At 46.6% G+C, this 24,496-nt stretch overlaps 1 protein-coding gene across 1 annotated transcript in view; it reads left to right on the top strand.

The window, feature by feature from the left end:
* The window catches only part of LOC137567913 (caspase-3-like), a 134,710-nt gene that overhangs the window by 75,552 nt on the left and 34,662 nt on the right, over positions 1–24,496 (top strand). The window contains exons 2-5 of the mRNA XM_068278715.1: positions 4,728–4,821; positions 14,946–15,061; positions 19,129–19,257; positions 22,885–23,060. Coding sequence (XP_068134816.1) covers positions 4,763–4,821; positions 14,946–15,061; positions 19,129–19,257; positions 22,885–23,060 — 480 coding nt within the window. The 5' untranslated portion in view covers positions 4,728–4,762. The remainder of the gene's footprint in view (positions 1–4,727; positions 4,822–14,945; positions 15,062–19,128; positions 19,258–22,884; positions 23,061–24,496) is intronic.

The raw sequence follows: 24,496 nt of genomic DNA, 5'->3' as shown, positions 1-24,496 counted from the left end.
ACCTTACACATTCAAAGTGCATCAAAAGTGTATGTCCAAAGTAGCCACCTCCTGTGCCCCTCCAGTGTCACTCTAAACAAGTGTACACTAGACTGGCGCAGAACGCACCGCAGCAAAGGGACAAGCTTAATAAACTGCAATCAACACACGGTAGTAACCTCTTGCGCCCCTCAAATGTCACTTTAAAGAAGTGCACACTACACTGGCGAAAGACGCACAACCATAGCAAAGAAACAAACTTAAGAAAATGCAATCAGTAGCACAACCTTATTTTACTCCCGACTGGCCAGTGGGCTATAATGCAGTTCTGCACTCGGGGTACCCCTTTAAGGAACGTTATGTGCACAGTTGGGCGCCTTGTGAAGAAGGTGCAGCAGCAAGAAGACTCCTGATGCACTCAGCAATAACAGCATAGATGTCAGTGATGTGAGAGGGGACAGGTTAACCAGGCTATAGTTCAGAATGGCAGGCTATGCAAACACTCCTGACATACACTGTCCACAGTTTGTTCTAAGAGGAGTGGTATGACTCCCAAACCTCTCAGCCAGGTTAATGCCCCTCTATCACTGCAAAGATAGTTCCTACCATGAGGAGCAGGGCCAGTCCCTGATAATGGTCACTCAGCAGGTGCAGAACTCACAGGCCAGAAGTTTTGAGGAGACTGAGATTCACAAACTTTGTAATCCAGCTAAAATGGTTCCTTCTGAAGTCCACACGGCTTGTACAATCCAAACTCCACCAACCTCACAGGTTCACACAGTTCTGGTCCGGCAGCTGTATCCTTTCTCCAAGATTAAGCTCAGGGTGCAGCAATCTGTGTCACAGGATCCCTTCTTCACACTCAGAAAACAAATGGAAGCCAGTCTGATGGATTTAGGCCTGAAGATCCAGTCCCACTCACTCCAGACCTCACTCCCAGGCTCTAGGCACACCAGCCACACCTCAGCTCCCAGCAGCCTCTGCTCACTCCAGCCTCTCTTCCAGAATTCTCTGCAGTCTTAAAGGAACTATGCCCTCCAAAGGCAGCAGTATATAACATAACAATAACAGCACATTATATGGTGTTACAGCTAGAAAAGCCTCAGGCCCAGACAGAGTGTCACCAGCATGCCTGAAAACCTGTGCGCAACAGCTAGCTCCTATTCTCTCCTCCATCTTTACCAGATCCCTTGAGGAAGGCAAAGTCCCTGCATGCTTCAAGAGATCGACCATCATCCCTGTCCCCAAAAAACAGGGAGTCACCGACCTCAACAACTTCAGACCCGTGGCCCTCACTTCCGTCATTATGAAAACTTTTGAAAGCCTGGTTATGCCCTTCCTAAAAGCCTCCACTGAGCACCTGATGTACCCGCACCAGTTTGCGTACAGAGCGAACAGGTCCACCGACGACGCCATTAACATCTGCCTGGAGTCAGTTTACGAGCACCTGGACAGACTGAACTCATATGCCAGGATCCTTCTCCTTGACTTTAGCTCAGCGTTTAACACCATCAGCCCCCAAATACTTCAGGAGAACCTGGCTGCACTGGAAGTCCACCCCACCCTGCGCCTGTGGATCACTGATTTCCTTACAAACAGATCCCAGGTCGTCAAGCTAGGCGATATCCTCTCTCAACCAAGGACCACCAACACAGGGGCCCCACAAGGCTGCGTACTGTCACCAATCCTGTTTTCCCTGTATACAAACAACTGCAGATCCACAGAAAGCTCTGTCAAAGTTATCAAATTCGCAGATGACACCACCATTGTTGGCCTTATTACCAATAATAACGAGCAGGCATACTGTCATCAGGTTGAAAGAATCTGCAACTGGTGTAGAGAGAACGGACTGGTCCTTAACACCACAAAAACCATTGAGTTGATCATCGACTTTAAGAAGCGTGCCCCCACTCCACCCCCAATTCACATAGACGGTGCAGAAGTCACTAGGGTTCCATGTGCTCATCTCTTGGGCACAATCATCTCCAACGACCTGAAATGGAAGGTCAACACCACCTCCACCCAGAGGAAAGCCCAGCAGAGACTATTCTTTCTCCGCCAACTGAGGAAGTTCGGTATGGACCAGAAACTTCTGACGAGCTTTTACTCAGCCACAATTGAATGTGTTCTCTGTGCTTCTACCCTTGTCTGGTACACTGGCTCCTCTGCCAGCGACAGACACAAACTTCAAAGGGTCATCAGTTCAGCGGAGAGAATCATCGGAAAACCACTTCTCCCTCTGGACCTCCTCTACAACACCGGACTGCGCTCCAAAGCTCTGCGGATCGCAAATATTCCCTCACACCCAGGCTCCCGCTTCTTCAGGCGGCTCCGTTCAGGCCAGATGTATTGGTGCATCTACACCAGGACCTCAAGGCACAGGAACAGCTTCTTTCCCTCCTGTCTCCCACTGCCATCACCACCTCCCCCTCTCAGACCAATCTCCCACTACTAGTCGGAATCGTCCTTTAAGCATGTCTTCACTGCTAAGACCCCACATGTCCCGGTGGAAATGTTTTTTTCATATGTAGTTTCTGCATTGCTTTTGCATGATGTATGCTACCCTGTATCTTGCTATCTGTATTGTGTGTCCTTTCCTGTTTTTAAGCCCTGTATTGTGCCAAGACCAATTCCGGGCACGACCTAGTCATGCTTGGTGAAAATAAAATGATTCTGATTCTGAAAAGGTGACACTACAGAACACCATATCAAGACATAGAATGGAGCCAAGTATAACATAAGAACAAATAAAACAAAACAAACCGTGGCTGGTACAGGCAATAAAATAGGGGCAGGAACTTTGGTATTGCCAGAGGCGAAGCATAGCAGCAGGGTGATAAAAAGGAACATTCGGGTAACGTAAACCAGGTAAACTCAATCCTTGGGCGTATTTATTTCCTTTTAAACAATACCAGCTGCCTGGCAATGCTGCTGATCTTTCTGGTCAGACACTTGAAACAAGCATGCAGCTAATCTTGTCAGATTTGTCATAGACATGTGGTCTGCATGCCTGTTCAGTGTCTGTGGCTGAAGGTATTAGATAATCAACAGGACAGTGAGGCAACCAATGTGCATTATTTAAAAGAAAATAAACAAGTCAGCCTCCATATCCCTCTCACACCGTGTTTGCCGAAAATTCTTGTTTCTGAAGCCAATTTTCGCATTGACAGAATAGAGCACGGTACTCGGAACATAGTAATTTCAGATTTTCACAATTTTACTCGGAACAGCAGAATTTTGATGCGAAAAACCTCTGATTTCAAGAGCTTCCCTAGTTAAAGTGGAACCGAGGTGAACTTATTACGTATACTCATTGCTATTACGTATACTCATTGCATAATTGTGTTCCTTTCCTATTGTTTATAGGGCATTCCTCAAGCCAATTACTTTTTTGTTTTTGTTTTAATACTCTAATTCCCTATAAACTAAAAAAGCCACGCCCACAGGTTTTCAGAGAGCCAAGGCAGTAGCAAGAGCTCATGGGAGCTCAGTCTGGGCAGGAGGAGGGGGAGGTATTACTGGCCAGAGATTTCAGAGGCAGAGGGGAGGTGGGAGGAGGAGGGGGGATTAGGCTGATGGCTCAAGATACAGATAAGCCTGCCTCTGTTTAATGTTTACAAACAACATGGCTGCTGTTATTGTATCACAGGAAGAAATAATCATATTCTATTAAAACTGTTTGCAGTTAGATTTGCTGTGTAAACCATCTAAACTTTAGGTAACATATATAGACAAGTTACTTGTTATAGTTAGTTTTTCATCTTGGATCCGCTTTAACATCATAGATTAATTTCCAAGAGCTCATTATTATAATAGTAATATAAATATATGGGTGTTTCTTATAATGTTTATATTATGGAAATTCTTGATTTCACAAACTATTTATGATTAGAGATGATCGTAATCTGTTAATTGCGATTTCGCAAATTTTTAAAAATAATTTTTCACAATTACGGCCATATGTAATTACGGTTTGGACATGCTATTGATTTTGCGTAATCCATCTGTAATTTTGCATAATTACACAAAATGTTGCCTAATGCTGTGTCGACTTTAGCGGTTAATAGCAAAGCATACATACATGCTATAATCTCCGAAATTGCGACATATGTTAAGGGGGAGTAAAATACAGTCGGCACAAAATTATGCAAAATCTTGTGTAATTATGCAAAATTACGAATGGATTACGTTTACATGCAAAATTAATTACAAATTTTCCCAAAATGTTGCATTACAATTTTGCATTGTAATTGCAAATTAGGACGAGCAATTATGATTATGCGAAATTTGTGCTCATCACTATTTATGTGTGAGAATTTTTAGTGCATATAAACATTTTGTTTACTTTACATGTAACTTCACCGCCCTCTGATACAATGTTCAACCTTCAGCTTTTGATCTAAGATTTAGGCTAGGTTCACAGTGGACATTGTGTTCCCTATAACAGCAGGAATGCAACAGAATGGGACACGTTATCCATGTGTTTCAGCACATACAGTGAAGCATACAGCCGTTGAAAAGTATGCTTCACTGTCACTGTTAACACACGTGTTTTGTGGTAACACACTGCATGCAGTGCACTGCTATACCGCAATGCACTGTACACGACACGTTGCATAGGTGGTGCATCGCCCTGCGGCAAGCCACATTACAATGTGGTAGATACACTGCAAAGCACCACTCTGAACCTAACTTTAGCAAGATTCATTTTCTACTGTGCAAATGAATTACCTGTTTATGTGTCCTAGTCAACTGAAGATTTGGAGATCAGTCTGAGGTAAACATGTCAAAACCAGATGCAGTCAGTTTCCTGGAAGCCTTTCTGTCTAGGGATCCTCGCTGGTAAATATCCTTTTACATAAATTGGTTTATATTCTTTCATTTCAGTATGTAGCACAGTCTGTATTATTTACAATATTACTATTGAATTGCATCAGCAAGATGTTAGGATCTATGGGGAGTATTCACTAAACTGCAGTAAGCAGAATAACGTGGGTAAAGCGTTACACACGATGAGTACAGCAAAATGTATTGCATGCAGGGCCGGCCCGCTCATGAGGCGGGGTGAAACTTTTGCCTCAGGCGGCAAATTTCCAGGGGCGGCACCCGCCCGTCCGTGGGTGCGGGGAGCCGGCTGCCGAGCTAGAGGGGTAGCTGGCAGGACGGGGGTATTGGGCCTAGCAGCGGGGAGGGGGGTCGGACCCCCCCCCCCCTCCCTCGCCTGGGTCCCCCGATCTGCGCTCCCCTCCAGCCTTAAATAGAAGCAGCCGCTACTCGTAAGAGGCACGGGCGGGGAGGACTCACCTCTTCCTCGGTCCAGCGTGCGCTCCACTGACGCCACTTCCTGCAACGCTGCAGGAAGTGACGTCAGTGGAGCACACGCTGGGAAGAGGTGAGCCCTCCCTGCCCGTGCCTCTTACAAATAGCGGCTGCTTCTATTTAAGGCTGGAGGGGAGTGCAGATCGGGGGACCCAGGCAAGGGAGTGGGGAGGTCCGACCCCCCTCCCTGCCGCTAGGCCCAATAACCTCATCCTGCCAACTACCCCTCCAGCTCGCCCCCCCCCCCCCCCGGGGGGCAGCGGCGGTGGCAATTTTTGCAAAATTTGCCTCAGGCGGCAAAAAGTCTAGGGCCGGCCCTGATTGCATGTAATGTATTGCATTATGCTGTGAGACTTTACACATGTTGTTCTGCTCACTGCAGTTTAGTGAATACACCCATAGATGGGCAAATACTGGTGCCTCCCTCCAGCAAATGATTCACGGTCTGTGCTCTTATTTCCAAAAAATGGTAATACGCTTATTCAGGCTGATGATCGATGTATGAAGGGCTCCAGATGGGGGGCAAATACACAGAGCAAAATATAATACAGTACTACGATTCAAGTTCACAAACTCAGACATGTGGGTGAGCACTTCAGCAAGCAGCAAGGGCAAGGCCAATCTCATTGAGAGGTCCCTATGTCAACGGTGGATACATTTGCATCCTACACATCCAATGATTAGACACATATCTGACAGGATAAAAAGCCTGAAGCAATCTCAGTGTCCATTCAATTCCATTGTTATCAGTGATTAGGAGTATCGTAAAGTTTCATATACTGATGAAATGTTGTCAGTGTTATCATTGGTCCCTAAGTGAGTGAGGGTGAGAAAATCAGCTCATTGTAGCTTTTTTTATTTTATTTTTTTTAACAGATTGCGCCAGAACAGAAGTGACTAAATTGTGAGGTGTGTGTGTGTGCGTGTGTGTGTGTGTGTGTGGGGGGGGGGGGGGGGGGGGTATGTGTGTGTTGGGGGAGTTTGACTGGCCACTTCGTGCTTGGGGAGAAAGGACTGTGCAGGGGGGCCAATGATAGTTTTGTTTGGGGATGGGAAGTGGGGATTGCAGGGAGTAAGGGAGTTTTCTTTTTCTGTCTGAAAGGGTTAACAATCATGTAGGCAAGTGACAGTTTCTGCCTGACTAATGCATGACCCTCACTGATAAGTAATTACAGCCATAAAATACTTTCCTGTCAGTAAATGGCTTCTGAGAGCAGAAAACAGATAAAAATGGTCAATAATTCATAGATCTGAGCTCTGACATACTTCAATGAAGGTGTCATTGAGCAGAGACAATGAAATAGTAAAAACTTAAAAACTAGATTTAAATATAAAAAAAAAAACTATGGGATATCTAAGAAAGTCCTTTTTAGGAGAAGGAGGATAGACACAATTGTTTTTCTCATCAGTTTATTTTCACCTCGGATGTCCTTTAAAAGCTGTGGGCAGCACTAAGGCATAGTGGAAGTAAGGAAGTAGTGGTGGTCATGGGCGTCTGCAGAAAATTTTCCAGTGGGGGGGCAAAAAAAGGAGGGGGGAGGAAGAAGCGGGCACCGAAAATTTGGGATGGTGCTGTGTGGCGCCAAAAAATGGGGCTACGCGCGCCGCGCCGAAAAAGGGGTGTGGTCATGAACCAGAATGTGGGTGTGGTCGCTGGTGGAGACAAGTTTACATGAACTTAGCAATGGTGGAACATTAGATTAGGACAGTGGTGGCGAACCTTTTGAAGGTCGAGTGCAGGCATGGTCGGAAGAGCCCATTTCCGTTTCCGGGACAATTCCGCATTCTGTCATACAGAAATTCTGTTACCGTTTCATTCCGACGGTATTCCGGGGCTGTTCCGCGGAATTCCGACATATACGGAATTCCGTCGGAAAAATTTTCATCTCTCTCTCTCTCTCCCTCCCTCCCTCCAGAGGTATATGTGCCCAGTATATGTAGGCAGGGGTATATGTGCCCAGTATATGTAGTCAGGGGTATATGTCCCCAGTATATGTAGCCAGGGGTATATGTCCCCAGTATATGTAGCCAGAGGTATAGATGACCCCAGTATATGTAGTCAGGGGTATATGTGCCCAGTATATGTAGCCAGGGGTATATGTGCCCAGTATATGTAGGCAGGGGTATATGTGCCCAATATATGCCCAATATAGGTAGGCAGGGGTATATGTGCCCAATATATGTAGCCAGGGGTATATGTGCCCAGTATATGTAGCCAGGGGTATATGTGCCCAATATATGTAGCCAGGGGTATATGTGCCCAGTATATGTAGCCAGGGGTATATGTGCCCAGTATATGTAGGCAGGGGTATTTGTGCCCAGTATATGTAGGCAGGGGTATATTAGAGATGTCGCGAACCTCCGATTTTCGGTTCGTGAACCTTCGCGGAAGGTTCGGTTCGCGGAAAAGTTCGCGAACCGCAATAGACTTCAATGGGGATGGGAACTTTGAAAAATAGAAAAAATCATGCTGGCCACAAAAGTGATGGAAAAGATGTTTCAAGGGGTCTAACACCTGGAGGGGGGCATGGCGGAGTGGGATACATGCCCAAAGTCCCGGGGAAAAATCTGGATTTGACACTAAGCAGCGTTTTAAGGGCAGAAATCACATTGAATGCTAAATTGCAGGCCTAAAGTGCTTTCAAACATCTTGCATGGGTATACATCAATCACGGAGTGTAATTAGAGTTCTGCTTCACACTGACACACCAAACTCACTGTGTAACGCACCGCAAACAGCTGTTTGCGTAGTGACGGCCGTGCTGGACTGGTGCGCACCGCGGCCAGAGTGTAGGCCGTGGCGTTTTTCAAGGCCATATGGTCGCCGGGCTGTGGTAGCTCAATGATAGAACAACAGTGACTGTCCAGCTGATCAAATTTGGTCTGACCACAATGAAGCAACGACCTTATTATCTTTTGTGTCCCACCCCCACCCGAGACACTCAAATAGCCGGCGGTCATTGCTTCATTGTGATACGCAAGCCCCTTCACCGCGGCAAGGTAATGATCACGAAGGGGGATGGGCACATGTACATGCCTTTTGTTTATTTGTTGCAGCCGCCCACAGTGCAGCCAGAAAAATTAGGCAGGCATGTACACGCACCAGAAAAATTAGTGTAGTGGCCACTGCTAGCAGCGGCCTTAAAAATTTAGGAATCCGCCTAGAGTCCTGGACCCTGTTGGTGGTGGTGGAGAAGGCAAGCGGCCTGAAGGCAGAGATGCTGTGTGTGGGGACTGACTTAGTCTTCGGTCGTGCAGTAGCCCTCCGTGATCCATTCCTCATTCAGTTTGATAAAGGTCAGGTACTGAACACTGTCGGGACTTAGGCGACTTCTCTTCTCAGTAACTATGCCTCCAGCTGCACTGAAGGTCCTTTCTGACAGGACGCTTGCGGCAGGGCAAGAGAGAAGTTGTATGGCAAATTGGGACAGCTCTGGCCACAGGTCAAGCCTGCGCAACCAGTAGTCCAAGGGTTCATCGTCGCTTTTCGCAGTGTCTACATCCACACTCAAGGCCAGGTAGTCGGCTACCTGCCGGTCCAGGCGTTGGTGGAGGGTGGATCCGGAAGGACTATGGCGAGGAGTTGGACTAAAGAATGTCCGCATGTCCGACATCACCCTGAGATCGCTGGAGCGTCCTGTCCTTGCCTGCGTGGACTTGGGAGGAGGAGGGTTACTGCCAGTGGTACCTTGATTGCGTTGTGCAGCCACATCACCCTTAAACGCATTGTAAAGCATCATCGACAGCTTGTTCTGCAAGTGCTGCATCCTTTCGGCCTTCTGTTGAGTTTGTAACAGGTCCGCCACTTTGTGCCTGTACCGAGGGTCTAGTAGCGTGGCCACCCAGTACAGGTCAATCGCCTTGAGTTTTTTAATACGGGGGTCCCTCAACAGGCTGGACAACATGAAAGAGGACATCTGCACAAAGCTGGATGCAGACGCACTCTCCGTCTCCTCTTGCTTTTCCTCAGTGACGGGACGCAACTCCTCTATCTCCCCCCAGCCACGAACAATACCACGGGAACGTGGAGCAGCAGAAGCCCCCTGTGACGGCTGACGCAGTTGTTCTTCTTCCACCGCCTCTTCCTCCTCCACAGAAACACCTTCCTCATCATCACCATCATCAGAGTCTGACTCCTTTCCTTCCCTACACGACTCCTCTTCTTCCTCCTCCTCCTCCTCCCCCCCCTCTGTGCTGCCGCAGGTGTTGTGGAAACATCGGGTTCGGATGTAAATCACTCCCACGACTCCTGCTGCTGTAACTGTTCTCGTTCACGCTCCTCCACAGCTGTATCCACCACTCTACGCACGGCATGCTCCAGGAAGTAGGCGTAGGGGATCAAGTCGCTGATGGTGCCCTCATCGCGACTCACCAGTTTGGTCACCTCCTCAAAGGGCTCCATGACCCTGCATGCATTTCGCATCAGTGTCCAGTTGTTGGGCCACAACATCCCCATCCTCCCAGATTGTGTCCTTGTGCTGTAATGATACAGGTACTGGGTGACGGCTTTCTACTGGTCTAGCAGGCGAGAGAACATCAGCAGGGTGGAATTCCAGCGAGTTGGGCTATCGCAAATCAGGCGTCTCACCGGCAAGTTGTTTCTACGCTGAATGTCCGCAAAGCGTGCCATGGCCTTGTAAGAACGCCTGAAATGCCCACACAACTTCCTGGCCTGCTTCAGAACGTCCTCTAAGCCTGGGTACTTGGACACAAATCTTTGCACGACCAGATTCAGCACATGTGCCATACAGGGTATGTGTGTCAGCTTTCCCAAATTCAACGCAGCAATGAGATTGCTGCCGTTGTCACACACCACGTTGCCGATCTCAAGCTTGTGCGGGGTCAGCCATTGCTCCACCTGTTTGTTAAGAGCAGCCAGGAGAGCTGCTCCAGTGTGACTCTCCGCTTTCAGGCAAGACATGTCTAACACTTCGTGACATCGTCGTACCTGGCATGCAGCATAGGCCCTGGGGTGCTGGGGCTGTGTAGCTGGAGAGGAGATCGCGGCACCAGCCAAGGAGGAGGAGGAGGATGACGACAGCGAAGCGGTGGTAGCAGGTGGAGAGGAGGTGGCTGGAGGCCTGCCTGCAAGCCGTGGAGGTGTGACAAGTCGGTCCGCTGCGCAGCCACGTACTCCCTGCTTGCTGCCATCGGTCACCAGGTTGACCCAATGGGCTGTGTATGTAATGTAGTGGCCCTGCCTGTACTTGGCAGACCAGGCATCCGTGGTCAGGTGGACCCTTGACCCAACGCTGTGTGCCAGAGATGACACCACTTGCCTCTCAACTGCACGGTACAGTTTGGGTATGGCCTTTTGTGAAAAATAATTGTGGCCTGGTATCTTCCACTGCGGTGTACCAATGGCCACAAACTTACGGAAAGCCTCCGACTCCACCAGCTTGTATGGTAATAGCTGGCGAGTTAATAGTTCTGCCACGCCAGCTGTCAGATGCCGGGCAAGAGGGTGACTGGCAGACATTTGCTTCTTACGCTCAAATACTTCCTTCACGGACAGCTGGGTACTGCTGTGGGCAGAGGAGAAGGAACCGCTGAAGGGAAGAGGCAGTGTGGAGGAGGGTGGCTGTGAAGGTGCACGGGAGAAAGTGGATGAAGACGATGCACCTGAAGGAGGAAGAGGAGAAGGAGGCTGGCTTGTCTTTTGAGGGGTGCTGCTTTTCCTCAGGTGTTCTTGCCATAGCTGTTTGTGCCTTCTCTCCAGGTGCCTTCATAAGGCACTTGTCCCTACGTGAGAGTTGGCCTTTCCACGGCTCAATTTTTGCTGGCAGAGACAACATATGGCTTTGCTCCGATCTGAGGCACACACGTGAAAAAATTTCCAAACCGCTGAGCCCCCCTGGGGTGATGGCGCTACGGTGGCATCAGCAGCTGACGTTGAAGGGCATGTTGGCTGGCTGGCCATACCTGGCGATACATGGCGCCGGACACTGCCCCCAGCTGTTTCGGAGGACGAGCTCCCTCTGCTTCTATCATGGAGTCGTCTCCTCCTACTCCTCTCTGACTCCCCCTCTGAACTGTCCCCCTGGTCATCTCCTCTACTGGGAACATATGTGGTATCCGTATAATCGTCATCATAATCCTCCTGGCCAGCTTCGCTTTCCTCAGACACCTCCTCAACTGCACCAACTTCAGGTGGTTCATCATCCCCCTCCTCACACGATACGTCCATAGTATCGCCACCAAACTCAGACGTATGAGGTGGTGTACCTGCGCCTTCTTGTTGTTGCAGTAGTGGCTGTGAATCAGTGATTTCACCACCACCACCACCAAATAACTCCTGCGAAGTGTCAAGTGCAGCGGATGTTGTGCTTGTTGTAGCGCTGGTGGCTGCGGGAGATGAGGTGTTCTGTGTTAAATAGTCAAGCACGTCCTGATCTTGGGAAGTGATGGCATGTGCCTTCTTCTGAGCACTGTATTTTGGGGCAGGTCCGCACTAAATCACAGCAACACCACCTCGCTCAGACCTGCCGGTGCCTGGTGGGCTTCCTCTGGGTCTCCCTCTACCTCTTCCTCTACCTGGTTTGTCCATTTTGTCCATTTTGTCCATCTCGGGTGGATGCTAGGTATATGCAGTGAGGTGGGTTCACTCAACACAACAGGTAGTAGGATGCAGTGAGCTGGGGTCACTGAACAGTAAAGGTACTTAGATGCAGTGAGGTGGGTTCACTCAACACAACAGGTAGTAAGATGCAGTGAGCTGGGTTCACTGAACAGTAAAGGTACTTAGATGCAGTGAGGTGGGTTCACTCAACACAACAGGTAGTAGGATGCAGTGAGCTGGGTTCACTGAACAGTAAAGGTACTTAGATGCAGTGAGGTGGGTTCACTCAACACAACAGGTAGTAGGATGCAGTGAGCTGGGTTCACTGAACAGTAAAGGTACTTAGATGCAGTGAGGTGGGTTCACTCAACACAACAGGTAGTAAGATGCAGTGAGCTGGGTTCACTGAACAGTAAAGGTACTTAGATGCAGTGACGTGGGTTCACTCAACACAACAGGTAGTAGGATGCACTGAGCTGGGTTCACTGAACAGTAAAGGTACTTAGATGCAGTGAGATGGGTTCACTCAACACAACAGGTAGTAGGATGCAGTGAGCTGGGTTCACTGAACAGTAAAGGTACTTAGATGCAGTGAGGTGGTTTCACTCAACACAACAGGTAGTAAGATGCAGTGAGCTGGGTTCACTGAACAGTAAAGGTACTTAGATGCAGTGAGGTGGGTTCACTCAACACAACAGGTAGTAGGATGCAGTGAGCTGGGTTCACTGAACAGTAAAGGTACTTAGATGCAGTGAGGTGGGTTCACTCAACACAACAGGTAGTAAGATGCAGTGATGAGGTGGGTTAAGTAAACACAACAGGTACTGCAGTATATGCAGTACTGGGTAGTACAATGTGCAGCTCCCTGTCACACACACAGGTAGTCACTGAATGTGCTGGGCTGCTGGCAGTGGCCCGCTGCCCAGCACTGCACAACACTTCGTTCCGGAGGGGACAGCGAGGGAAGGAGAGCCCCCTAAGGTGAGGGAAGGGGGGGGAGACATCCGCCCCTTTCCCACTGTGCCCATAGCGCTCCCTCTTCTCTGCGCTGCTCCCCTCCTGCTGGCCGCACGGGCACGCGGCCAGGGGGGGGGCAGCGGGCAGCCAGGGTCGGGCAGATGCCCGAATTTGCCGTATATGCGGACGCCCATGGTGGTGGTGTTCCCTGTGCTGTCCTTTGGTGTACTAGTGGTACTTTGGACAGCTGCTTCAGAGAGTGGAGTGTCAGCACTTCTGCCCAGACATCTCCATGCAAAAAGGGCGTCTTGAAAAAAGGGCACGTGATATAGACAAAATTATTTAGACAAAGTTTGTATCTAAAACAATATTTTTCGTTTCTATATCATAAGCAAAAATCAAGTGCTAAATATGTTGAATAAACGGTAATGAAATGCCAAAATACTGTCTATATCAAAAAACGATATTTACACTTGTATTAAGCATAGGAATACCATTGTAGATATTAGTTATTTTAGTGCAACTATACCTAGCTGTACTCTCACACAGAACTCTCCCTATACCTAACCCCTAGACTCCCCCCCCCCCCCCCCCCGATGGTAATAAGCATAGTTTAATAAATTGTATATAGTACACATATTGTACTGGAACTATATTTAACCCTACTCTCACACAGAACCCTCCCTGTACCTATTCCTAACCCCTAGACCCCCCCCCCCTTGGTGGTGCCTAACCCTAACCACCCCCCTGGTGGTGCCTAAACATAACCATCCCCCGGTGGTGCCTTAACCTAACCATTCCCCTGGTGGTGCCTAAACCTAACCACCCTCACTGCACAAACACCCTTACACACATAAAAACAATAATATATTTCATACCGTAAAATACTTCACTACAAATAACATGAATAGAATAATGTATACATCTGTAATAGAATAAATAGCCTTAGGGCCGTTTCCACTATCGCAAATCCGCATGCGTTGTCTGCATAGCCAAGTGGATGAGCCTGTTTCCACTTGTCCAAAGTGCTGAGCGTTTTTCTGTGCGGGAAAAATCTGCACGGCAGAGCCGTCAGAATTCGCTCCCCGCACACCGCTATGCGAATTGCACGCAATGCATTGAATAGGGAAATCGCATGCGTTTTTGGCATGCATTTTTTTCTCGCGATTTTGCGTGTGCTTTTGCATAGAAACGAATGTAAATCAACACAGGCAGTGACATGGTTGAAATCGCATATACCCTAATCGCATGCGAAATCGTGGCAAAAGACACATGCGGAATCGCATCCGCATGCGATTTCGTCAGTGGAGAATTACCGGGGATTCCACAATAGTGGAAACGGGCCCTTACAGTCACGTATGCATTAAAAATCTTAAAATAAAGGTAATATTAAGCGATATCTTAGTAAGATAATAACTCTGAAAACTATAATTTACGCATTTTAAGTCTGAAAACAAGGTTAATATCAAAAGCGATATATTTGTAATACAAAAAGCTTGAAAACGATATTTAAGCATTATATTTATGAAAATGAATTTTAAACCGATAAAATAAGTGAAAATGAAATTTTGCTCATTACACTCCTGAAAGAGAAATTTAAAAACGATAAAAGAAGTTAAACTGAAAGTTAAAACTAATTTGTAAGTGATATTTGTCATAAACCTTGTTCTGTAAATGAAAAGTTTTGTTATCCTGATCCCTGCAACCGCTATTTCTCAGGCGCCCTAATTTATTCTCTGGCGCCATAGCCGATATTTTGCATTGCCAATGCCAGCCTTTGGTGTGCCCTTTTTGTCCATTTGCCAAATGCGCCCTTTTTTCCTGCTTCCCCTGCGACTGTATAGGCTGGCAGTATAGAGCTGGTGTTTGATTGGTTAGTATCACAGTATTTATAATAATCTACAATGTAGCTACAGGGAGTTGTCAGTGAGCACAGTGTGACAGCAAGTAGGTGGCTGTCACGCTTTGTCAAAGGCCTGGGGCAGTAATTATAATTGGAGATTGGGAAGGGGGTCTGCCTAATTGAGTATTGGGGGAGGGGGTAGATCATTTAGACTTGGAAGCTTTTGAAGTAGCTCGCGAGTCAGAAAAGTGTGGACATCCCCGTTTTACACTATTAATTTCTATTTAGGCATGACAGATCCCATCTAAGCGATACAACACAGGATGAAATAGACAGCAAATATAATATAGACTTTCCTGAGAAGGGAAAATGTTTGATTATCAACATGGAGAACTTTTCTAATGGTAAGTGTACAGTAAAGTAAAATTGTAAACCTTAATGCCATTGTAATATTTTGGGTAGTCTGTGTTCATGAGACATATAGCTAATAAAGGGTGAGTGAGGCCTATGTCATCTACAACCAGAAATTCATGAGTCAAATCAAAACCCAGCATGAGTGAACTAATCCTAAAGAGGGAACCTTGATGAGGTGGGTTGGCTTTATTGCAGCATTTTTGGAGCAGTAAGATCCTACATACACGCGGCGGAGGGACCTAACAACTGACGCGCAGGAAGCTGTCGCTAAAGTTCCTCCCCCCGCCGGAAGCTCAGGGTATTCCCTGCTGGTTGCTGTCGCTAGTCTGCATACTCACGCGGACTAGCGACAGTTTCGGCGGAGTTGCGGGGGCAACTGTCGCCAGGCGATTGACCGCGCCAATCGCCTGGCGACAGCCGCGACGAGCGATGGTTTGGGGTGCGCGCCCGTGCAACGCCTCATACTCACGGGCGACCTGTCGCCGCAAAATGCGCGCGCTGCGTGTTGCGGCGACAATTGTAGCCCGTGAGTATGGGCCACAAGTAATAGAGTGAATAATTGCAGAATAGAGGCGAATGGGGGCACAGACAGTCAAGGGGGGCATTACAAGCACAAGGATCAGGGGCAGATCTACCATGAAGCCACCTGATTCATGTGATTCAAGTGTCAAAATCTAGGCAACATTCAAACAGTTTGGGCCATGTGGCATCTGCCTTCTCTCCGCTCTCCTCCCCACCTGGCACACACACTACCCTCCTCATCCATGCATTCCTGAATCCCTGTCCTCATTCAATCGGGCAGAGATGTTGGCAGTGACATCTGATCACTGCTATTGACAGAGTGCAGTGATTGGTCAGGAAGTGGCGTTTTAAAGCTAGGCACCACCAGGGGGTTTAGGATTAGAAAACACCAGGGGGGTCTTAGAGTTAGACCCACCAGGATGGTATTAGGGTTAGGTACTACCAGGGGGGTCTTAGACTTAGCCACAACCAGGGGGGTTAAAGGAGTTATCAGGCAAATATTAAAAAAAAAAAAGCTTTACTCACCTGGGGCTTTCTCAAGCCCCTAGGAGCCCACTGTCCCACACTGTCAACTCCACTCCCAACCACTGTCCTGGTCTCTATACTTGGTGCGGAAGCCGACCCCGAGGTCGTCAGCACTGTGCATGCGCGAACCACCGCTGTTAATCAAGCCCACGTTGTACACGGCTTACTGCACAGGCGCAGTAGTTCTGTGCCTACGCAGTAAACCGCGTACAACGTGGGCTTGATTGACAATGGTGGTTCGCGCATGCGCAGTGCGGACTCGGCTACCACACCGAGCACGGAGACCCAGACAGCAGCGGGGAGCGGAGGTGACAGCGTGGGACAGTCGGCTGCTAGGGGCTGGAGAAAGCCCCAGGTGAGTAAAGCTTTTTTTTTTTATATTTGCCCGGGGTGGGGTGTGGTCTTATGGTTAGGCACTGGTAGAGGGAGGGTTCTCTGTGAGAGTATGGTTATGTTTTGTTGTAGTAAAATATCTGTAATATTTACCAATTTTTTTTACTATGCTTATTACGACTGTAAATATATTTTAATTTTCTTTGTTATGGATATTTTGTGATTTCATTACCATTATTTTAACATATTTGTTATTCTATCTAAGATAAAGATGAAAAAACAATACAAATTTTGTTATAGACAGTGGGATTGATTCACTAACAATAGCACAGCATACCGGCGTGAGTTAGCTACTGTTATGCATGCTAGTGAATCAGCATGCCTTAATGAGGGCTCCCTGCATACTACGCGTGCTAGTTGCAGTCACTTGACAGACAGCCTATTGGGCCAATCAGAGTGCAGGGATCACGTCCTTTTATGTGACTGGACCCGAAGGGGCTCAGGGCAGGAGAAGTGGAGCGGACGTGAAGTTATTAGTGTTCCCTATGATGCAATATGGCAGCATAGCGTGCAAAGAGTGCCCGCTCTCCTGACTGGGCCTGACTGCCACTGGCGTGCGTAGCATGCAGGGAGCCCTCATTAAGGCATATTGATTCACTAGCAGTAACAGGAGCTAATTCGCACTGTTACATTACGCTATTGTTAGTGAAGCCCAATATCTTAAAATTTTGGCTATACCTTGCACACTTTTTTCCTGGCGCCCTTATTTGACGTATGCCCGGCAAAGTGACCCTAAAAGTAATTAGACAACATCTTACCCTGAAAGAGTAAAACCCACAGAATTATAGATGGGCAGGTAAGCCTTACAGGTCCCTTGCTGTCCCTTTGCCGTATGAAGGGGGTAGTGCAAAGAGTGACTCTGCAGCTCACGGCTATGCGACCTGCGCAGGCTCAGCAAGATTGGCAGCCATCTTTATTCCGGGCACATGTAGCCGACCCGAGGTGTGGGGTCGGGACCTCACCGGAGCCTGGAATAAAAAAAAAACAAAAAAAACACATGTCGGCATGAAACAGAGGCGCGGATGGCACCCCCTGAGGATGATGCATCAACATAAGTATTTAACTTTTTTTTACCATTCTCAAAGTCCTTTAAACAAACCTGAGAGATCATTTAGGGTATTACAATTCTTAATATGTATCTGTACCTTCACTTTGACATTCCTTGTGGTAACTGGCAATTAGGTATGGCCTTGCTAGGATAACTCATGTAGAATAATGTGACCAGTTTGATCAGCTGATGGATTTGTAAAGGTGGCCATTAACAATCCAATTTCTAGCAAAAAATCACTCAAGCGATCAGATAATTCTGATCGGATGTGATTGGATTGGTTGTAAATAATCTCCATTGATAGGCACAATCGATTAGAAATGATTATAAAAACGTCGTCTGATTGGATTTTCATCGCAACAAAATTTGGATTTTCTTATCGGATGTGATAGATAGGATGCAAAGATAGGTTCGTTGATGGTGTAGTGAACGATGTATTAGGATATTTCACTTCCGATCAGAATTATCTGATTTCTCAAATGATTTTTCACTAGAAATTGCATCGTTAGTGGCCATCTTAAGGGTCTGATTTGCTGGTCATGATCATGCGTTAAACCAAGAAGTCATTACAGCAAAACAGGACCTTACAAATCTATCAGCTGATCAAACTGATCACATGCTTCTCCGTGAGTTGTCCTAGGCAGGGCCAACCATACTGCTAATCTTTTCCCCTGACCCTGTTCTCATTCATTCTATCCCAGTCCTGTCTCCACGGTACATGTGCCTATTACTTATTCTATTTGTACTTGGTATTTACAATATCTGTCTCTATTACTTATGATACCTGCCCCTATCTCTTAACACACCTTACTGTTGTTGCTCATACGATTCCTTTTTATTAGATGATCAATTTATGGCGCAGAGTGCAGATATCTCAGGCAATTGTGCAGTTATGTTTCCCTCCTGTCTCTTGTTTTGCCATCCTGAGGGGAGGGGACAGAGCTATGTCAGTCATGGCCATAAGACACAGGCTTGATTTAGGAGAAGTGTTGGTGGCATGGGAAGTAGCATGGGGCAGGCTGCAGCTATTGCTGCAAGGCTACAGGGTTCGGCCCTGGATGAATTCAGTCATTTGCGGCTCCTTTAAGGGCACATTGTGCCCGAACATCCGGGGCACTGCCCTAGGTACGCTACTGGCATGTGACCAGCCAAATAAGGTATTAGACAAAGGTTGAAAAGTTTATGACTGTCCGTAGACTACCTTCTCAGCTCTTAGGAGACACATTCCTTGGATCCTCAAAGTGTAGAACCTGCTCTGTGTAAAGCTCATGTCCGAACATGGAACTGGTTTAGCGTAAGGCTGATTTACCAAGAGCAAAGGAAATCAGAGCAAGAGTGGAGTAAAGCCAATACGTTTTTAGTAGTTAATCTAAACAGTGATTCAGATTAGTTGCTCTTTGCCACTGATCCAATTTTGTTCTAGTTTCCTTTGCATTTTTCTAGATACAGAAGAGCAGATTTTCAGCTCTTCTGTATTTATATAAAGCCAGAAGGGATCTAAATAATTTATAACATCTGTGCAGCTGAAAATCTAACTTCATTGTTTTATATTTAACGAATACAATAAAGGATTACTACCACGACCTGGTACGGATAAAGATGCAAATTCCCTTCAGGAAGTCTTTGGAAAAATTGGATTTGCGGTACAGATTGAGAAAGATATAACACAAAACCAATACAATACAGTGGTGCAGAAAGGTCAGTAAGTATTAATATATTCCATATAGCTAATAATCTGCATGTAAATACTACACTATCAGCCTCTATTTACTGATACAATTCTAGGTGTAATCATTATAGTGCTCATTAAGTGCTGTCCATACATGATTGATACCTTCTTACTAAATCACACAGATTAACTATCAAGCTATTTTCTCAAAAGCAATACTGAATACTGTGACCATACCCCATACTGAGACCATGCCCCTTTCAGCCTGACCCTGCACAAAGATTTTCCAGCATTCAGGACAGCAATCTAAATATCAGAAAATTAAAAGTAACACACTTCAAACAAATATGTCACATTACACTGTAAAATGAACAAGGTTAACTACTTTGCATCTCAGTGTTTTTACCCCTTAAAGGACAACTATCAAGCTATTATTTTTGGGGAAAAACACAGAGAATGATTACAGTAGCCAGTGAACACAGCAAATAAATCCCTGTGATGTGTATGCCTCTGCAAGACGGCGTCCTGATAAGACACTGACGGCATTGCCCCTGAGGAAGAGTCCATCATCCCAGGGGACGCCAGTGAGGGAATACCACAGTGGATCATTTTGCAGCCTCCCCCACCCGACCGGGAGTTTTCAGCATGTGACCGCTGCAGTAAAGATAATTTGAGGAGTGAGAGATAACCACTCCTCCTCTCGCCCGATGTTTTACTTCTGCATATGCCCGAACAGCAGTGGCGTGATTCTGCCGAAGTAAGCAGCCTCTTGTGTAACCTTTTCCACACAGAGTGCTTGCGGCTGGGCCCTGCCTACATGTAAATTTATTGTAACCACTGCCTCCTGCTTCAGCTCACTATCCCTCTTATAAAAAAAACTATTAGCTGGGCAGAATAGGAGTGAGATTGGTTGTTTCATTGTTTCTTGCTTCTCAAACTATCTTTACTGCAGCGGTCATGTGCTGAAAACTTCTGGGCCTCAATTCACTACCGGCAGTCGGTAAAATAATTTAGGTCGGTAAAATACTGCATTCGGTATTTTACACTTTTCTCTAAATTCACTTTCCCGCATGTGGTAGAAGTTCGGCAATATACAAAAAAAAACCCCATGCTTTAATTCACTAAGCCCTGCTTGGTGAGTCTCACCATCTGTGGAGCAGGCCAGGCAGGAAGCTGTGAGTCTTCCCGAAGATGATGTGCATAAGGGCCCTTTTCCACTAGCGGCGATTGCGATGCTGAATCGCAAAATCGCAAAACGTTAGTGATTTTTAAATCGCTACAGTTTTCATTTTAACATAGGAATCGCGGTAGGTAATTTCCACTACCGCGATTTGTTTTTTACTCAAGCGCGATCGCGCCGCAGAGCGATTTTTGCAGTGATTTTGCTATGCAGTGTATTGCATAGCAAAATCGCGATCGCAATCGCCAGGAAATCTCCAGGAAATTTTGGACTTTGCGGAATCGCAATCGCTAGCGTTTATCGCGAACGCTAGCGATTGCTAGTGGAAAAGGGCCCTAAGTCCATTTTTTTCTGTCCAGTGGATTTCAGTTATCCATTTAAATGTGCTGCAGCCAATAGAGAGGGCTCTTCTGTATACCAGCATATAGATATGCACATCTAAAGGGATACAGAAAAGCCTTTTTAATTGTCTCCTTCTCCTGCTCTGCCATTTTGAAGTCCCGCTCTCCGGAGTATTGGATCAAATGGGGTGAGAAGCAGGGCTGTGTGGCTTTCCCTGTTGTCTGTCTGCTAATGCTACATCTATCAATGTTACTGCATGAAGAGTGTAAAGCTGGCCACTAATGATCCAATCTTTTTCATCCAATCTTACCATTTTTTTGTAATATAAGGTAACTGCCTGAAGTATACATTCAGTATATTCACTCAATTTACCCTTATACTACATAGATTTGGTAAGATTGGATGAAAAAGATTGGATCATTAGTGGCCACCATTAGTTATCGGCTGGTTAGAGCTGGAGGTAAATACCAAACAGGTTTCACTTTTCTTATAAGATAATGGTTGCCTTTAGCTGAGCAACAGGTCTCTGATTACAGCAGAGCAGAAAGGAAGGTGAACGCTGCTCTGCTACTTTACTACTGAGGGACTCACTGCTCTGACAGGAAATACAATCATTTGTCAGCGGAGAGAAAACATACACACATATACATAAGTCAATAAAACAGGCTGTCCCTACTGCAAACCAGGGATTGCTAGTCAGGGTGTTGGACCGAATGCTGTTGGTTCCTCCTACTGCTCTGGTTCCTCTCACTTCTTGGCTCCCCTACTCCTGCTCTGGTTCTTCTCACTTCTTGGCTACCATGCTTCTGCTCTGGCTCCTCTCAATTCTTGGCTTCCCTCTTGCAGCTCTAGCACCTCTCACCTCTTGGCTCCCCTACTCCTGCTCTGGTTCCTGTCACTTCTTGGCTCCCCTCCTCCTGCTCTGGTTCTTCTAACTTCTTGGCTACCATGCTCCTGCTCTGGCTCCTCTCACTTCTCGGCTTCCCTCTTGCAGTTCTAGCACCTCTCACCTCCTGGTTTCCCTCCTGCTGCTCTAGCTCATTTCACTTCTTGGCTCCCCAGCTTCTGCTCAGTTTCCTCTCACCTCATGGCTTCCCTCCTACTGCTCTGATTCCTCTCACTTTTTGTCTCCCCTACTCCTGCTCTGGCTCCTCTCACTTCTTGACTCCCCTCCTGCTGCTCTGGCTCCTCTCACTTCTTGGCTTCTCTTTTTCTGCTCTGGCTCCTCTTTTTTTGGCTTGCCTCCTGCTGCTCTGGTTTCTCTCACTTCTTGGCTCTCCTACTCTGGTTGTTCCCACTTTTTGGCTCATCTCCTGCTGCTCTGGCTCCTCTAACGTCTTGGCGCCCCTCCTGCTGCTGTAGTTCCTTTCACTTCTTGACTCCTCTGCTCCTACTCTGGTTCCTCTCACTTCTTGGCTCCCCTCTTGCTGCTCCAGTTCTTCTCACTCACTTCTTGCTGCTCTGGTTCTTGTCACTTCTTGGCTCGTGGATCCCCTACTCCTGTTCTGTAAAGGACAAAGATCAGAAGCAAGAACCACTGCATGTGTGTACATTGATCTAGCATTCCCATGAAATCAATTACATTCTGGGAAATAAGTAGGAATGATCAATCAACTGGAACATTGCCCGCAGATCCCTTTATGTGAACCAAGCCTAAAGCGGCATAAATGCTAGAATTTCCAGCTGGAGCCACTTCTGATAAGAATCTAGCATGTGTACAGCAGCCCCGATGATTGGGAGCACCAGAGATAATTTTGGACGAGGGCAGGCAGGGAATACTGGTCTTCTCCTTACTCCTCCCTGCACCGTTGTCCCTCTTTAACCACTCCATAGCATTGCTAATCTGTACAGAACTCAGCCCTGAACTTTTACCCAAGGGATCAAGCCCTGATCCTGCTGGGAGACAGCAATTGTGAGCGTGTGCGAACTGAAGTAAGGGGATGCAGTTCCATCCTGTTCACATTGCTGAGAGAGAGCGATGAGGAGGATGGGAATCACTGTGCACTCTATGTAATGTAAACCTGGAATTACAGCAGTAATCCACCCTTTTAAAATGAGGATTTCAAAGTTTACATTTAAATGTTACAATTTTTTAATTCAAGTCCTCTGTATTTTCTGTAATTCTTATACATAGTTGCCAGAGAAGATCACAGTAAGAGAGGTGGCTTTGTCTGTGTTATATTAAGCCACGGAGAATTGAATGGATTTTATGTTAAAGACGCTCTCATTAAGTATGACAACCTCTTTAACAATTTCAAAGGAGACGGATGCAAGACTCTTGTGGGAAAGCCAAAACTTTTCTTTATTCAGGTAAAATTTTGGTGTGTTAACTTATTTGCAATTTTTCAGTACATTTGTATGGATTTAATTTGAAGGTGACAGTGAGCAGAGAAATTTAGGAAGGGGAAGGTTGTTTGGATATATAACAGTGCTTTTGGCAAATAGGCAGGAGCACAGTTTGCTTCCTTGTTTGCCCTCAAAATATCAGAGAATTTGTTATGTGATTCGGACACTGAAGAGGCTGCTGCTACCAGTGCATTATGGTTGTGTGACTGATGGGCCTGAGTTTGTAGAGTGCCAAGCCAATGCAAACAATGAATAAATCACCTTCTCCCAGACCTTATGGTAGCCTCTAAAGGACAATATATTCAAAAACTTGACTTTTCCAACAAAGTCGGTGCTTGAATCTATAGGGGAGGGAAAGGGAAACAAAAAGTGCTGATTATTGTGGCCGGTAAATTCCGCTACTGTGGACCGGAGGAAGAAGTTCAGCTTCTCTAAATGTACTGTTGGGAGAAGGACTTCAATATAAATATTCCTTCAGAAGCCTGATCTAAGATATGATGCGGGTAAACCTTGACTTTGTGCCAGAACAAAAGGGAACATCTACAAGGCTATTGTCATATAGCACCACGGCTCCAGGGATGATGCTGAGATAGGTACACATATACACTCCAATCCACCTCCAGAGATCCCTCCTATAACGTAGGTGCCTGTAGTGCAGCTCCGTGCACCCCAAGAAAATAAAACAGAGGGATTCTCTCAGTGGACAGAATTCAAGGCAAGTTTATTCGTAAGTCAATCATAAAAACAGGCTTGTAGACAGATCACTTACATAGCGAGGGTCCTATACCATCTAGGACCCTCTCTGGCTATTTTTATGATTGACTTACAAATAAACTTGCCTTGAATTCTATCCACTGAGAGAATCCCTCGGTTTTCTTTTCTTGGGTTGCACGGAGATGCACTACAGGCACCCACGCTATAGGAGGGATCTCTGGAGGTGGATTGGAGTGTATATGTGTACCTATCTCAGCATAATCCCTGGCGCCGTGGTGCTATATGACAATAGCCTTGTAGATGTTCTCTTTTGTTGTGGCACAAAGTCAAGGTTTACCCGCATCATATCTTAGATCAGGCTTCTGAAGAAATATTGCTATATGACATTATCTGTGGAGGAGAGAAGGATTAATCCTTGGCACGGCTGCAAAGGTTGTTGAAGAGGACTTTGTATGTTCTTTTGGGGCGCCTCTAACTATCTAATTATCTACAAGGCTATAGGCGTGATAAGTTTAGATAAGTTTAGATCGCGCACAAAGTCCCGCACGCAAAGCAGCGCCATTAAACTCTATGCGAAGTGCACCAGACTTTGCTAGCGCAAAACTTTTGATCAGCTGTGCACTGCGGTGCTAACCCAGTTGGTGCTATAGTTATCATGCCTAAACTTATCACGCCTAAACTTATCA

The sequence above is a fragment of the Hyperolius riggenbachi genome, chromosome 1 (assembly GCF_040937935.1).
Source record: "Hyperolius riggenbachi isolate aHypRig1 chromosome 1, aHypRig1.pri, whole genome shotgun sequence".
Classification (NCBI taxonomy): Eukaryota; Metazoa; Chordata; class Amphibia; order Anura; family Hyperoliidae; genus Hyperolius; species Hyperolius riggenbachi.
Note: the sequence above shows the minus strand (reverse complement) of the source record. Positions and strands in the feature narration are given on the sequence as shown.